The 16,873-nt window shown below is 49.7% G+C and overlaps 1 protein-coding gene across 7 annotated transcripts in view; it reads right to left on the reverse strand.

Moving 5' to 3' along the window:
- ILDR2 (immunoglobulin like domain containing receptor 2) overlaps positions 1–16,869 on the reverse strand; it is a 54,754-nt gene extending 37,885 nt beyond the window's left edge. For 3 of the 7 annotated variants that reach the window (XM_074322458.1, XM_074322457.1, XM_074322456.1), the window contains exons 1-3: positions 16,603–16,869; positions 4,750–5,082; positions 3,756–3,875 (exon numbers count right to left, since the gene is read on the reverse strand). In XM_074322458.1, the coding sequence (XP_074178559.1) occupies positions 3,756–3,875; positions 4,750–5,082; positions 16,603–16,648 (499 nt within the window). In that variant the 5' untranslated portion in view covers positions 16,649–16,869. Of the gene's footprint in view, positions 1–3,755; positions 3,876–4,749; positions 5,083–6,536; positions 6,659–14,539; positions 15,271–16,602 lie in introns of those variants that run through there. The other 4 variants (XM_074322454.1, XM_074322453.1, XM_074322455.1 and 1 more) reach the window with 3 other exon arrangements.
- Between the last annotated feature and the right edge of the window lie 4 nt (positions 16,870–16,873).

The raw sequence follows: 16,873 nt of genomic DNA on the forward strand, positions 1-16,873 counted from the left end.
TGTCCCTCTTCATTTTACATAATCTTCCTGGGTGACTCATCTATGCTTTCACGGTTCTGACTACCACTCCTGATTCTCAGATCTATTGTCTCTAAGTCTCGCTTTTCCGCTGAGTTCCAGACGTACACTTCTAATTGTCAGCAAGACATCTCCACCTGGGTGTCCCACATCAACATGTCAAGAACCAAACTCAGTCTCCTCCTTTCCCGACCTGCTTTCCGACCTGTGTCCTCTCTCTGAGTTGATGGAACTGTGGCCCAGCTAGCGAGGAGTCACGGTGTCCCTTTGACTCATCCCTCTTTTATTTCCTTTTATACATTAGTCACCAAGGTCCATCACTTCCATCTCAGAAACGTTTCTATGTTGCCTCTTCTCAGTTCATCCCTCTGGTGCAGAATCTCCTACCCTATCATCCGTGCTGCCCCAGTGGCCCCCTCTGTCCCAGCACCTCCTGTCTAACGCATTGTCCACCCCGCCGCTCATTATCGCTCTGACCCTCAGGTCTAATTTCAGTCCTCTGTGAAGGTTTCACCGGCTCCCCAAAGTCTCCAGGATGAAGCCCAAACTGCTTAGTCTGACATAGAAGACACTTCGCAATCTTGCTCCATCAGTTTGTCCACCTTTGGGAGTATAACGAGAAAACGAAATTCTTCTTAAGTTTGCCTCTAATGTATCCCTTTAACTCATCTTTCCTTACTAATCGGTCATCTGAAATTCCAGCCAGTTTTCTTCTCTCTATTTTGTAATCACCTCCAAGAACAGCTAAAGTTTCAGCTCCTCCAAGCTACCATGAATAGTTTCTTCTCATTCTGGTGGGCTTAGTCCTTTCAGCCCTGGCCGATGGCAGAAGACCACCGTTTATTCCCTCTGGCTTCCTCGTGAGTGACCGTCACCCTGCACGTCCTATAACCAACCTATAGCCTCTTTTATCTCTTCCACGAGGACTGAGTTCCTGGGAGGTCATTTTCTCACTTACCAAGCTAGTCACATCACCCACGTTTGTCTACTTTTTAATCCCAAAACTTGAGAATTGAAATAAAGCTCCAGAGTAACTTAGTTAAACACCCTTTCCTATGCACAAAAACCTGACATATCTCCTAAGAAAGATCCCACCCTCTGAAGGACATACAAATCACAGCGCCTGAGAAAACATTCCATCTTTAGGTGTCTCCAGTTGTAAACAGTTCTTCCTTTACACTGAGAGGGACTCCCTCCCCTTGTAACGTCCACTAGTGGTTCTAGATTTATCGAGCCACACAGACAGAGTATGTTTCCAATCCCTCTTCCATGCGATTTCACTTCCTTCCTGGCTCCAAGTCCTCTTTCCTTAGAGCAGTTTCTCCCGCCATTTCTCCTATAAACTTCATTGACAGAACCCTTGGCTCATGGAGATTCAAATTAGCGAACTGTAGATCCACTTACTTCCATTGAGGTCTTCATCTCCTGGGACTGACCTCAGAAATCAGGTTGCTCTCCCGGTCTTACGTAAAAAGAACACCAAACAAACAGGCCTGCACGATATAACCCTCCAATAATTTAGAATTTTTAAAACTGCAACCGTATTTTGAAAACTTCTAGAATGGGGTGTCAAGACAAAGGAGACTCAGAATTTTGCATTTGGAAAGTAAATTACAGTCCTTTATGCATCCAGAAAACTCTTGTAGATGTCATAACTACGTCTTTCAATAACTAATACAACGAGTGTTGCCCTACAAAGTTTCCATGGCAAACGCATCTTGCTTTGACATCCCTAATTCATGTGGAATATAGAAAAACGGTGTTTCTCCTCCCTGAGAACCCTGCCATGTGTCTGTCTCTCCCCCAGCTATGCTCCTTCTATTCTGATGAGCTGATTTGCAGCCGCCCCAGTTTTCCTTTACGAGTCTTTCAGATACTGATTTCTGTTCTTCATCTTTTGTCCCATCACTGGTGACCATTTCCCCGTGAGCCTTCCTGTCACCCACCTCCCTTTGTCCTGAGGACAGCGTCTTCACCCAGGGACTTTGTATGTTTGGATCCAGAGGAATATCCTTTGTACGCTTAGCACATCTTCAGATGACATCGCTCTCACTTCGTTTCCCCCGCGTTGGCAGAACTGGGACCGAATTATTTAAAGTGGTTTTCACCTGGCCTCCTTTCCTGCACAGGCAGTCACTTCCTCTGCACATGACTGCACTGGCCAAGTTGACTGTGCTTACGATTAGCTGATTGCAGGCTCAATGAACCACTTGTTCCTTCATACTTGGCCTTTAGTGCTGTGTGATTAGAGAAATTTATCTTTTTTATTCCCTTCGGATCGACAGGACATCCCAAGTCTGATTTCCCCGTATTCTTTTATGATGTCAATATAAGCCTTTTCCTTTTTTATTTCCCTTTTAATAGCTGTCATAGTTCCCATTCCTTTACAAAGCACAGCAGTTGTGGCTTTATATATTGGACTCACGGTACATGTATTTCAATTATGTTGACCCTCTAATAAGGGTTCATTATTAGTAATTAAAAGGTTAACTATTAATAAATAAGTGTTACCTTAACCCATTTTGTAAACTATAAAATTAAGGAAGCCAAACAGTCGAGTTGCCAAAATCACACAGTCACGCTAGAGTAAAACTGAAAATCCTAAGTAGCAAATTCCACTTTTTCCCTGAGCACCGAGTTTCCCAAGTAAAGTAAAAATTAACCTTCAGCCTCATTTGCCTTTAAAAGAAAACACCCTCAAATCGTCCCCTAAATTGTTATCACCTGGTTTCTTGAAAGCTACAAAAAATGAAATTTCTTTTGAAAAATGGCTTCAAGCGTTTACCTTTTCTCCTACAATTAATGTAGTTTCTCTTCTTCATTTCTATGTTTTATTCTAATTTCTTTGTCCAACCAACATTTATAGAGCACGAAATACGTGTTCAATTTTCAGTTCATACAAGGAGGTCCTTTCCCACCGACATTGCTCCAATCCACGAAAGAGGAAAACCAGCCAAAAGTAATGAGCTTTCATTTATGAAGAAATTAATATTAATGAGGATCAGGTATATTTGCTTTGAGAATAACTCAGACACTTTGAGGTTTCAGGAAATTTGCCTTCCAGTTAAACACTAGCGTCTTCCCCAGCAGCTCTTTTCACTGCCACCTTTTATTATTACACAACCCAGTATACAGCCATCTTTCCTTACGATTGTCTTCAGGGGAGGTCAGATGGAAAGGTGCCTGCTGTCTCAGGGGGTCCTGGCTCACCAGTGAATTCCTTTCTCTCAATGGTCTCTACCCCACTTTAAAGGCCTGGGGCATTTTCTTCAACAATTAGCATATAAAAAGATAAGTAAAGTTTAGAGCAGAGAGCAATCAGGGTTAAAGCTGCAGCTGGAAGGAGGGGAAAAAAAACCCTAAGAAAGCAGAAGAAACATTCAGGGCAACACTGAAACGGGGGCCACCGCCTCCAAGAAACAAGACATAAGAAAGATAGCCGCTTCTCTTAGAGAACATACCGTGTTTCCCCGAAAATAAGGCCGGGTCTTCTATGAAGTTTTGCTCCAAAAGACGCATGAGGGCTTATGGTCAGGGGATGTCCTCCCAAAAAATCATGCTAGGGCTTCTTTTCCGGTTAGGTCTTATTTTCGGGGAGACACAGTACTCCACAACTGCTTTGTCGGCACCCGAGATAAAGTCCACCTGTGCAGCCTGCTGGCAGACGCCAAGGGGAGGCGCAGGAGAGGGAACAGCCCCAGCCGGCTCCGCAGAAGGCGCTGCCGGTCGTCGCTTACCCAACACCAGCAGCTCCACGGAGTCCTCGTTCTTGCCCTCCAGGTCGTCAGGCGTCGTGATAACACAGTAATAGAGTCCGCTGTCTCCCCACATGAGTTTTCCAATTTGAAGGTCGGCATCTGTTATCACAAAGAGAAGGACCCAGTCCCAAAACTGCCTCTGAAAGGAACCCTGACAGTGAGGGGAGCGAGGGGGGCCCTTCGGGCCTGTCTGCAGTGCTCTGTTTCTTTACCTGGATGGTGGTTGGTGAGATGTTTGCGTTATCTGAAACACACACAAAATCACAAAAAAGCTAGCATCCCTGAGGCGAGAGACAGACCAGCACGAGAATCTGGTTTCGTTCCAGGCCAGCTCCAGGAATAGAAGACTGCTTGCAACCAAGCAGGCCGACAGAGGCCCCTGGAAGCTGGTTAAATTCCAGAACTCTGGACTCCTGGCAATGAGCCGGCTGCACGGGAGTTCTTCCAAGTTCAAAGAGGTCATATCAGACTCTTCAGACCTTTTCTTGTCCAAAGCTTTCGGGAACAGGAGAAAGGGTGGAACTGAGACAAACCTACCTGGGGCGTGGGCCACGGCATGTTACCTGGCTCTGTCACTCGTATGCACACGTCCCCTCTCCCAGCAGAGGAAGTCTGGGAAACTGAGTTTGGGAAAGGGGCACACAGGCTGTGATGTCAAGGTGTAACATATCTGACTGAGCAAGTTCTTTCACTAGAACCATCCCGACTCCGTCCTGACAACAAGCTCCACCGACTGCAGATCAGGCTCAGGAAAGACTGTTCCCGAAGCTCATCTCTGTGTCTTCCCTAGATACTATACCCTCCACCTTTTCTACCTCACCGGCTCGTGAAAGCAATTTCCTAGGCTTCTCTATGCTCCCATCTCCCATCAAATCAAAGTCTTGAGGGACAGAAAGGCCGGGAGGCTGACATGCCCTGTCTGGGAAGAATGGAACGTACGTCCCTCCCATTCCCAAGATTCAAAGGGGATTACCGTGAATGATGGTGATCTCTCTCCCCCGGTAGAAATCTCCCAGGGTGACGGTGGAGCCCTGCTTGGAAGCGACCACCCGAACAGTCCTCCTGCTGTCTAAGCAGTCCAAGTAGGGGTCCCATTCCAGGTTCCTTTTGCTGAGAGACTGGGCCCGGGGAGAGGACATGCCCAGGGATTCCCCCATGCGGTCCTGGCAGTAGGACTTGAACTTCCACTGCACAACTGCGGGCTGATGGGAGGACGTGGAGAAGTGGCAGCGGAGCACAGTGGGCTGGAAGAGCATGGCCACCGTCTTCTTGTCGGGCACTGTGACCTGCAGGCCTTCCGCCATGGCTGTAGGACAGAACGAACACTCTAAGTCCTGGAGCTCACCTCACCCCACGTGGTCATGACCCCCCACGTCACCTCACCCCACACCCCTCACCTCATCTCATCCCACATGGTCATGTGCCCCCCTCACCTCACCTCACCTCTTCCTCCCTGTTTTTTCCATCACGGTTAATGGCAAACTGCCATCACTCCCAATATCTAATCAGGCATTAAGTCATGTCAGCGTCCTCTCTCAACACCGTTAATATTTCTCCCCTCTTCTTTAACCCCACTTTTTTGTTTTAATCTGTCTTCATTTCTTGCTTGTAACATTGCAGTCGTCTGTTGTCTGGTCTCCCTGCCTGCAGTTGCCGGCAGGCAGTCCCTTCTCCTCACTGTAGTTCAGGTGGTCCTTTGAAATCTGACTGTTAGGGCTTCTCCTTCTGAAAACCTTTATCTCATCTACTGTGACCTTCAGGAGAAAACCCCACATTCCTGGCACGGCACGTAAGGCGTTCTGTCATCCCGTTCCTCCTACCTCCTCAGCGTCACTTCTCCCAGAGTCTCTCTCTCTGAGCACCAACCTCTAAGAAGAGCGGTTTCCCCAAGTGGGACATGCTATTTCACATCTCCAGGTCTTGGCATATGAAGTCCCTGGTTTCTGGAATGCTTTTCCTCACTGCTTTGCCTGGGAAACACCCTTCTACTTTTCAAAACGCCGTTCAAAGGCTTTTTGGAAAGCCTTCTCTGACCAATCAACGCATTTGTCACTTCCTCCTTTGTGCCACCAGGATCCCCAGCATTCTCCTCCAGACATTTATTATAATCACTTTGCAAGTATTTATTTTCATGCCTGTCACCCCATCAGATTTATGTGTCTTGTCTTGCTGTCCTGGCTGAGGAGCCCATAGGTGCTCAACAAAGATTTGATACATAAGGACAATGAAGCCAGGAGGTCAGACTTCAGGAGGAAGAGACTTCCCTTCTAGCGGTGACCAAGCAAAGGGGACAGAGATGAAGGGGAAAGGGGGCTTTGAGAGAAACGGAGAAATTCAGATCAAAAGCAACAGGCTAAGTTTAAAAATTTTGACGGGTAATCAAAAAAGAGGGGAAAAGACTAGAAAGCAGACAAGACGTTTAAGTGGCGAAAAGATCCAACCTGAGGCTTGGTGTCCAAGAAAGAGAGAGAAGCTTCAGTGAATGGAAGACCAGGGGAGTGTTTGAGAGGCAAAGGACCACTATGAACTCAATGGTAAGATCTAGAAATGCCAAGCAAAGGGAACACCACTTCCTCAGGTGAATGGGAGAATCAGGAGTTTCCAGCTTGATCTGAGGTTAGAAGCAGATACAGAATTATGATGAGAGGCACAAAGAAAAAGAAAAAAAAGGAAATATGAATAGGATATGACAAAGAGGTTCGGAAATGAATCCAGGAGCCTGTCAAGTCAGCTGCGGCAGCTCGAGGCAGAGAGTCTCACCTAGAATTACAGGTGGACTTGGGACATGCAGGAAAGGGCCAGTTTCCACAGGCGTCTCTGTCCTTTATTACTGCCAGTGTTCACATGACATCCTGCAAAGCAAACTCTCTCTCAGCTCAGTCACACTTTTCTTTAGGAATATCTTTATCCAAGCATCCTCGACAAGGTCAGGATTCCATGTTTGTTCTCACAGCTTCTGGGTTCCAGACCAGGGGCTCCCCTGAATGACAGCACTTTGAGAAACTACGTTCTAATTCCTGTGAGGAGAAAAGGCTTCTGCTCTCTGTGCCATTGGGAAGTGAATGCAACAGAGTACTTGAGATTTAGTGACCTTTAAAGTGTTTTGAACCCAACAAGCACTTAGTAGCGACCTATGGAATACCAAAGGAATGGATGAGCAAATGAATGATTATTAATACGGGCATTTCTAGGAAACTGGTTAAATGAGTCATTGAGGCGTGGTAATAGCAAAATAGCATTGGCGTCAAATAGGGCTTCGAATCTCATGGGGCCATATACTGGGGATGAGGCCTTCATGAGGTCCCTCGAGAACGCCCACCTATAAAATGAGCCTCGTGACTCTTATGCAAAGGGTTGTTAACCATTGTGATGTCGCCATTCACCTACATAGAAGATTCTGGAGCAGAGCCTGAGGGTAATTCTCACGTACGAATCCATCCTCACCTGTCATTCTGAAGCCCCTTTGATGACCAGCCACCACCAGTAGGTCTGACCACAGCCAGATTGTATAAATCAGCCCCATCGAGGCACAAATCATTTCCGTCTGGAAGCTCACTGGAGAACCCCAGTCCCCAGGCTCCCCTGTTACCGTCCACCTTCCCCCCCCCCAAATGTGGACAGGGTTAATTCCATGCTCCCTGACTCACACAGCTGGATTAAGACAAGACATTTCTTCACCATATCGCCTTAAATTCCATTGCATTACTTTGTAACCTTGTGACTCTTCTTCAAACCCTATTTACCTCCCCATTTTCCAGGGCACAAAAATGGGACAGAGAGGTGAAGTGACTTCTGTTAGCAGTGCCCAAGGTCAGAGAACCAATGACGGGCACTGTTCCCAGCTCTAAGCTGTGCTCTTGACCCTACACCCTTTCTTCTCTGCTCCCTATTCAGGCGAACTTGGGAAATCACATTTCCTGGCCTTTCTAGGATAAATCAAACCAGCAAGGGAGAAAGCTGCAGCACAAAAGGGTTGGGGGGTAGCTGTGGTTCTTCTTGAGACAGTTATCTATAGGGTTTCGATCATTAGATGATTACTAAGAATGCCCCCCTTTCCAGCTCTGTCCTCTGTTCATGACGGTGGCCACTTGACCAAGACGTGGGACCCCCAATCACTGCTAGAGGTCACTCGGTTCTCAGCTCCTTCCATGACAGACACACAGACTCATGCTCCAAAGAATAAGGCACACGTTCTCAGAAACACCTGCGTCGTTACGGCGTGATACTTCGGAGATTTCGGAGTCAGTCTTAAACTAGCATCCAAGCTCTACCACTTCCCGGCTGCACGCCCTAAGGAATCACTCAACTCTTAGGCGTTTCCGTTTCCTCCCTGGTCCAGCCAGAATAATGGTATGCCTTATGGGGCTGTCTGAGGGTGAGAGAAGATTTCACCCTAAGCACGTAGCATAACATGGCATATAATAAGTAGAGTAAGCGGTCAGTAAGTGTAGTTGTTTCTGTTGTCAACCCCTGTGAAGCTATGAACCTAGAGCTGGGGGAGCACAGACGTGCAGGTGTGGATGCCGAGCGTGTACAGGCAGGTGGCAGGAACGGCACAGGACTATGAGACTGTGGAATTAGGAGCTCAGCAGGGACCGTGCCTGTGTGTGCTCATTACACGCTCACCTAGCACCTCCCGGAAGTCAGAGACAGGAGGTCAGCCTGTGTGTGTGTGTGTGTGTGTGTGTGTGTGTGTGTGTGTGTGTACACGGGCGCAGGTCCAGTGGGCGCCCCGGGACTCTGAGCTAAGGACAGAGCTGCAGAGGACAGCACTTGGAATTGCAAGGAAGTGTCAGCTTTTTGGATCTCTGAGGGCCATAAGAAAGCCGGAAACACCAAGCCCTGCTTGAGCTGTAGCTTCAAACTGCAGCGTGAGTGCCCCCTAACTCCCACGCCTTAGGAACCTTAGGGTCTAGAATTGCTCTTTGGCCCTCACCCTGGATCTCAGGTGAGGGCTTGCGTTCCGTATCCCCACAAAGCAGCGTATCTTCCCCCCCACCTGTTTATCTTATACTTGTGTCTCCATCTGATCTGCAATCTGTGTGCCCCACTGGGACTGAAGTCTTGCTGTGAGCTCCAGCCTGCCCCCTGGGCCCTGTTGCCAGCCCCTCTCCCGCAGCTTGGGTATTGTTTCTTGTACCCCTCGCCCAGGACTGGTCCAAATCTGAACCTGTGATGCTGCTACCCACCCAGCTTCGACAAATACCTTTCATGGGACCCCACTCCTACCCCCAGATCAGGCCTCTCAGAGACAGGAGCGAATTGGGGTGAAAACAAAGACTGGCAGGCCTAGAACACACGTGTAAAAATGGGGATTCCTGACCCCAGACACACTGGATGGCCATTGAAGGTGATGTACAAGGCTGCTTTTCTACATTTGCAGAAGAGGGTCATCATTCTTAGACCACCAGACCGTTCTTTCAGTTTTTATCGTGCCCCCTCACCCACAGGGCAACTGCCCTTGACTATCCAATTCAAATTCAATCAAAAACATTTTCAAACACTGTGTTAAGTTCTGGGAAAACAGGTCTAAGAGACCAGTCCCTGAACTTGAGAAATTCGATATAAGCTTGGTTTCTAAGGCTAAGGTTCCGGAGGGCAAGGACCAGGATTTGGAGGACTCGTAGCCCCGTCTACAGCTCAGCCCCAGAATGGAGCTGACGCTCACACAATGTGAAATGCACCCGTGAGTGAAGGAACAAATGAAGGAGGGAATCTGCAAGGCCTTTCTTAGCAGGTGGTCCCCGGCGCAGAGAATGGATTCTGGCTAATACCTCAGAAAACTGCCTGAAAGTAGAGGGATGGGTGACAGCTCAGAGCAGCAGCCCCCACCTCAGCTAGCCACCAGACCAGGAAACATGAGCTCCAAGTAGAGACACCACTGCCCTGGATGTGGCAAAATAAGGTCCTGCCCCAATTCTCATGTAAAGAAAAGGATTCTGTACCCGAGAACTGTGTTCTTGGGAGAATAACAAAAGCAGTATCTGAAGCAATGCTGTTCTTATTTTAGCGCTTTCATGTTTTTCAAAGCGAGTCCCTTTTCCCCACCAGTTGTAAGCTATTCCTGCCACATCTTTGCGAGGCAGATCTAGAAGCACAGCCCCACTTTAGAAGAGACAAAGATTGCTGCTAAAGGTCATGGAAAATTATCACTGTTAGAGACAAGCATCTTTAGAAATTGTGACTACAGCTCCCCCACCCCTTAACTCGTGAAGTGCCCCAAGTGGGACATGACCTCAGAACTGCCCGTTCCCCAGTGTATGTTGGCGTTCAGACGCCTAAGGTTTGTCTTCATTCACTGTCACAATACAGATCTTCCTCTTTCTGCCTTCAAATTAGATGTTCTTTAAGAAATTCGTCTTTTGTCCTCATATTTTTAACATGTCCCAATTTCCTAAGGCATTGTTGTGGGGACGATTTGTGGGCAGGTTTTCTAAGTGTCAGAGATGACTAAGGAGTGTCTGAGCATCTCCTCTACGTTTGGTCTAGAGTCCAGACGAGGAGCGAAAGCGTGTCCACCCCTTAGTAGCGTTGTCAGGGTGGGAGCAAAGCATTGGGTGGAAATGCTGACTACAGGCTCAAGGTTTAAAGGCAAAGAAAATGCAGCTTGAATCTTTCCCCCAACCCCAAAATTGGGACCATTCGTCTTCTTCACATTTGTGGGTTAAAACATAAAATCCAAAGACTTTACAAAGAATAGCAGACGTTCCCTTGGTGTTCATCTAATATGGAAGCCTGATTCTTCAGCTTTCCCATTGGTGCTGTAAGTCAATCAATGTCCTCCCGGTAAATTCCTTTCCTGCTTCAATTGGCCAGCATCAGTTTCTCTTGTTTGCTACCCTGGTACCTGATTGCTTGACTGAGGTCAGGATTAAAGTGACCAGATGGACCATTCTGAGACTTGAAAGCCATGACAGCATTCTTGGATGTTTTGTCCCCAAGAGCCCCCAAAGGCAGAAGTCTTTGCCCCTTTTCCACGGGGCTATCTATGGCAAACGCCAGTGCCCCTCCTGCCCGGTGAGCTTTGTTCGTGGCCTAGTTATTATTTGCTGCCAGTGCTCTGGTCCTTATGCAGACAGAGTTTGCCATTCATTACGCGTATGTTCTGTGTGTCCCACTGAGCCCTGCCTTCCCATTCTCTGTCACCACTGTGCGGATAAAAGCCAGGCACATATCTCCTTTCTGTCTGATCTGCCTCATCTTCCAGAGACCTGGAATGAGCCGGTGTCTAGCTGGCTTACCTGCAGTTCCAGTGGGACCAAAGCAGTACTGGAGAGGTCAGTCTATACCCCGCAGGACAGAGCTACTTTGGAAACTGACCTGGTTCATTCAGGTGGGTCAGATTTCTGGGATGGACCAGCTCTTTGCACAGAGAAAACTCCTGGAAGAAAGCTCCTGTCAACCTTGATCAACTTTTTATCTGTGTTTCCATCTAGATCTCACCTGAGCTCCAGACCCAAATACACAACTTCCGTCTCCACCTGGAGGTTCCACAAGCACTTCAAACTTAGCACGCTATAGACGGAGACGCTACCTGTCCCCTTCTGTTAGTAACAGCACGACCCCAGTTTTAGTCTAGCATCCAAGGGCTACATTCCCTACCCTCTCTGGCAGCTAACTGTGGCCGTATGACTAGGTTCGGACAAAGGAGTGTGAGACGTGAGGTGTGCACCTTCTTGGTGCCCTTTCTAAGGACGAGCTGCTTCCGTGGCCCTCTGCATGGAGGGTGCCGGTGCAGGACCCCAGCTGAGTGCCAGGGTTCTGTCCTGGTCCGGAGCATTCCTTCCTGCAGGGCTCCAGATACTGCCAGAGAACAGGGGGCGCTGCCTGCTCTTTGGAGTTCTCCCTGATTTCTTGGCCCATAGAGAACCCTAGTCATCCAAAATGCCTTCTTTCATTTGCAGAGAGCCAAAAGCTACCTTGAAGACCAAGGTCATGAGCATACATATGTCACAGCCACATCCTGTGTGGCTCCCGGGCACACAGCACCAGCCTCTACTCCCCAGTGGGCTTCTGACATGCCAGCGGCATCTGCCGTCACCGGGTCACATCCTCTGCCCTCCCAGGCCTCATTCACTCCTTTCCTGTAGCTTCCAGGATTTAATTCGACATGCAAAATCCTATTCTTTCTCACATCGCCGACAATAGACAATATTTGCCTGAGTTCTATGAGCTCCAAGCCCCACCACCCTTATTGTGACTCCCAAAATAGATACCAGCTATGCTCACCGCAACCGGCACTTGTAGTTTGACCACCTTGACCAGAAAAGAATGCTTCCCGTGGATTCAGGCACTCGAAACAAAAAGTCATAGTAAGTCTGGGACACTATTTCTTATTCTTTTCGTCAATAAGCTACCATGGCCTTAGACAAATCACCTCTAAGTCTTCTTAAGTGCATAGGTCATATCAGCCATACTTACTTAGAAAGGGGTAATGTAAATGAAAGCCATTTAACTCATAGAAAAGCATTATAGCCTATACATAAGCAAGAATAGCAAGCACATCATACCTTTCTTCTTATTCCTGATTGGGGGAAAAAGATACATAAAAGCTAAAATAGTTGGAAGGAGGGAAGAGGTGAGTGGGTCCTGGAACCAAAAGTTGAGACGAGAAGGGACATTCTGGGGCCATGTTGGTTAGAGTCGGGTTCATCCCGCCCGGTCCAAAGGGCTCGCCTTGCTTTACCCGCCCCCAGTATGGCACATTCAGTCTTTCCGAGCAGAGCCTGTCCTGTTCACCACACACTGGGTGCTGCCCCATCAGTGCCTGTGAGTGTCCTGACAGGAGCTCTCCCTTCCCATCTGGTGTGTCTCATGCCCGTTATTCATGGTCAGGGAAAGGCTGAAGAAAACGGGGCTCCCCGTGGCACTCCACGGGTGGATGATAAAGGAAGAATGGAACTGTCGCTCTTGAGTTTTGATTTCCCACTCATTACAATTGGAGAAGAGTTAAGAACCATAGAATCTTAGAGCTGGACGTGACCTTCAAAGTCCTCTCATTCAGCAGATTGTACAAGACCCAGATCCCATGGCTGTACAGCTCTTTTGTGGAGGAGATGGGAGTGGAATCCACTCCTTGCCTCCCGGGTTAGGTTCCTCCCGCTCACCAAGTGCTGGTACTGATACTGCTAACTGTGTACTAAGCATTAAGTACTTGCATTACTAGCACAGTACTAGCACTATGCACTGCACGAAGACTACTAGTACTGATACCCAAGTCGCTATAAGCTGGCCAGCCAGCAGAATCGTGTGAGTCTAAAATCTAAAGGGTGAGGATACTGAAACAAGCCCCCTGTCCTGCTCCAGAGAGGAGCATCCAGGCTGGGGGGTGGGGAGTGCGGAGAGCTGTGATAAAGTGTAGCAAGAAGGTGCTCTGTGTGAATAAGGTCTCTTCTCTTCCATGGGGGAAAGAACAGAGGAGGAGAGAGATTGAAAGGTGTACGGGACGGGAAAGGAGATCATGGAAGCTGAGGTGTCAGAAGTCCCTGAAAGTGACTCTTCCAGGGCTCATAGCGTTTTAACTCTCCATGCCCAAGTGTGTCCTCACGCAGTGGCCTGGCATCTGCCTGGATCCCCGCTTCCCGCTGCAGGCTGGGGCAGGAGCCCCTGGGAGGCTCCCACAGCACAGCCCCATGACGGCTTCTGCACAGGCTGCTCCGTTGTGTGTGTCTGCAGGCCCATCGCTGGTGTCTCCACCACCAGGCTGTGCGAGCCCTGAAGGCAGGGACTGTGCCTTCTTCATCTGTGAACCCTCCACACCGCCTGGACGTGGCAGAAGCTCAGCAGCAGACTATGCGTGAATGTGCCTTAGGTCCCATGGCCTCCTCTGCGAGGCCTCTCAGAACTGCTCCCCGGCCCCAGGTTTGGCTGGACGTGCCTCCCCCATGCTCTCGGAGCACCTGTGGCATCGAGGACCTTGATTGACCGCCATGTCAAACCTACCTGAAAACTCATTTGAGGCACTGGCTAGACTAACAACTCTCTGAGGGCAAGAGCCATGTCTTTTATCTCTTTATTCTCAGCACTTATCAGCATCCTTAGAAAGCACAGGAATGTGACGCGCGCTAGTAGCTGGTATGAGCAAATGCATGACGAAACCAAAAAGGCACCAAAAGAAATGCCACTGGAGCAAGCAGTCTTCATCACAGAGAGACCCCAGAGCGTGTCCAAGCGAACACAGCGCTTGCTCCCAGCGTGTACTCCCTTCCCGTCACACAGCGCCAGCGTTTCTCACAGCCCTGCAGGCAGGAGAGGAGGAAACCTCCATATTCCGGAACAAAGAAAGAGTGAACCCTCCTTCCAGTCTTACTGCTAGATGGCACCTGTTGCTAACACAGCAGCTGGTGATCGTTTTGTTTTGTTCATAACAACAAAACAATGACAAAAAGCAATCTATTACAGGAAGCACCATTACAATGACAATCAGAAATCATCAGGCTAAATCTACGGCAGAAAGAAATGCAGAATTTCCATAATGAGCGAAGGAAGGAGCTGCTAGAGCTGCTAGAGCCTGAAGAAAAAAACCGAAGTGTAGATTAGAAATTGCTCAGCCTGCACTGAACGAGAGAAACAAGGGAGGGGGATGGGAGGAGAGCAAGAGAAAAAGAGATGGGGGAGGAGAAGGGAGGGAGCCTACAGAGGGGAACGAGTGTTTTCTTCCTGGGCCTCTGACTCATTTTTAATCTGTCCGTTCCTTTCTCCCTTCCTTTCTACCACCCCCTCAAGACAGACTTCATTGATGGGGCTGGACCAAAATTTCTTACCTTTCTTCTCCCGGTTTCTCTGTAAACGACCAGTGTGAATCCAGCTATCTCATCCCTGACTGCTGCTCTCGCCCTCCTCCTCCCCAGCCGCCATTGTTTGTGCCTCTACTTTGCTCCGGCTGACAGCAACTTGTCCAGCGCACAACTGACAGCTGTGAAGGGTGAGGGGGCCGCAGAAGCTGGGGTCGGGATGCCAGCAGGTGCTCAGTGGGATCCCGGGAGTCAGCCGCACTTGCGGAGCACGGAAGCCCCGCGGCCGCTGACAGCCAACGGCCCTGATCGCTAACCTGTTGCCTGCTGCCAGGGGGCTGGCCTCTCCAGGTGCAGCTGGAAGCAGGCACAGACAAAATAGCACCTCCCCGCGAAACAAAACCAAAACAGAACCCCAGAGAGGCAGCTTAGCAGAGCCCCAATCGGGCTGGCATTGGGTTTGCCGTGTGCATATCGCCTCTGTGGGCTTCCATTTCTACCAAGTGAGGGGAGCTGAACTAGATGGATGGCCTGTGACCCCTGCCAGGGATCTGAGTCCGTTGCAACAGAAGCTGTTAGCCATCTAGGGAGGGCCAAGGGTTCCCCAGCTGCTCCTCGGACTCAGGGACCCCTCCCCAGATGCCTCGCTGAGTTAGGGGAGGTGGTGATAACCGGCTCAAGGCCAAAGTTCCCCAGGAGTATGAAAACTGAGAAGAACAGGCAAATTAAGGACAGAGTCAGAGGGTGGAAGTGGCAGGCACTGAGGCCAGGGGTGTGGGGAGGCGTGGAGCAGCCAAACCCTGAAATTAGAGATGATTCATATTTGAATAATGTGGGAGGGATGAACCTGGCAGCCAAGAGAAGGGGCTAACTCTGCCCCCCCAACCTAACCCAGCAGGGGGGCAAGGGCCAGTGAGGGCCCTCTGTTTGGAATAGGGAAAACAATGGAAGCAATGAAACATCTTATTCTGAGGCCAAGGGAAGTAGGGTTTTTGCTTTTCTTCTTGAATGTATGTTGCCCTCTTTCAGTGACTTGCTTTAGATACTTTAAACTTGTTTCCCTTTTCCAACTGACTTGATTTCCCCAAATCTTCGGGGGACAAAACTTCATTTTTTGGTGCTATTTTCTGTTTTCTCTCCTGCCCTCCACCGCCCTCTCCTGCCCTCACAACCTTTCTGACCCCTTGTTCCTGTCCTCCGTCTCTCCGGCTCCACAGTCACGGTCTCAGAACCCGTCCAAACTACCCAAACCTTCCTCACACCCTCTCCCCAAGCAGGGCCACCTTGTGAATCTCTCGGTGCTGCTCACCTGCCCCTCAACCCCACAGAATCATCACGTGGGGAGACCACATTAGGAACAAGAGCCTTTCCAGACTCCAGGAGGGTGGAAGAAAGTTCACAAAAAGGGAGGGGGGCATAGGGGGACCCAGCTGGAGGAGTGAAGTCTAATGCTGGGAGAAGCCCTACGCTCTGATTATCTCTGCAAATCACCTTTATTGGGCGGAGGAAGGGTCTTCTATAACTAGGGGACTGCTTCCCAAAAGGTACCAAGTCAGAGAGCAGAGCCCCAAACTCCACAACCAGTCAAGCCTCCAACCCACCTCCTTCTTCAGCCGGGGCTCCCCTGAGAATGCCCCTGGATCCCTGGCTTCTCCAAGGAAAGAACTGAATGCTTCTCCACCCCCACCTCCCCAAAACCAGTTCCCTGAATTTTAAACCCGTCTCCCCCAAGCTTCCGTTGTGTCCAGCCCTGCTTTTCCCAGCATTACAAACTCAGGTTAGAGCGGAGGAAGCATCCTTGTGTGGAAGGGGAAATGCACGTTCAAAGAACAATCGCGTCTCCGATGGGTCAGACACCTGCATCTCCGTGTCTCACTTGTAACTGGGCTTCTTCCCCGCCTGGCTCCCCATTTCCTAACACACACACACACACACACACACACACACACACACAGCCCCTCCCCCACTTAACACCAGCCCGCTAAGCAGCTTGAAGCACAACCGGGGGCCATGGGGGTGGGCGGGTGGGGTGACAAGGCCACCACTGCGGAATATATGTAAAGTTACTGGTCTCCGTAGGACATGCCTCTTACCTGTCAGCCAGAAGAGAGCGACCCACGCCAGCGCGACCCTGTCCATCTTCCCTAACTTCCCATCCAGATGAAGGAGTGAGCAAAGTGGGGAGCGGTACAAACGTGGAGATCTGTGCGACCAGGTGGCACAGGCGGCGGCGGGCGCGAGCGGGTGTCCGCGTCCCTGGGCGCCGCCCCGGGCGGATCGCGCGGACGGGCCCACGCGCGCGGCCGCTCCCGCTCCGGTTCCGGCTCCCGCACGCCAGGCGCCCGGCAGGCGATTCCCCACCGC

This window comes from Rhinolophus sinicus, linkage group LG17 (genome assembly GCF_036562045.2).
Source record: "Rhinolophus sinicus isolate RSC01 linkage group LG17, ASM3656204v1, whole genome shotgun sequence".
NCBI lineage: Eukaryota > Metazoa > Chordata > Mammalia > Chiroptera > Rhinolophidae > Rhinolophus > Rhinolophus sinicus.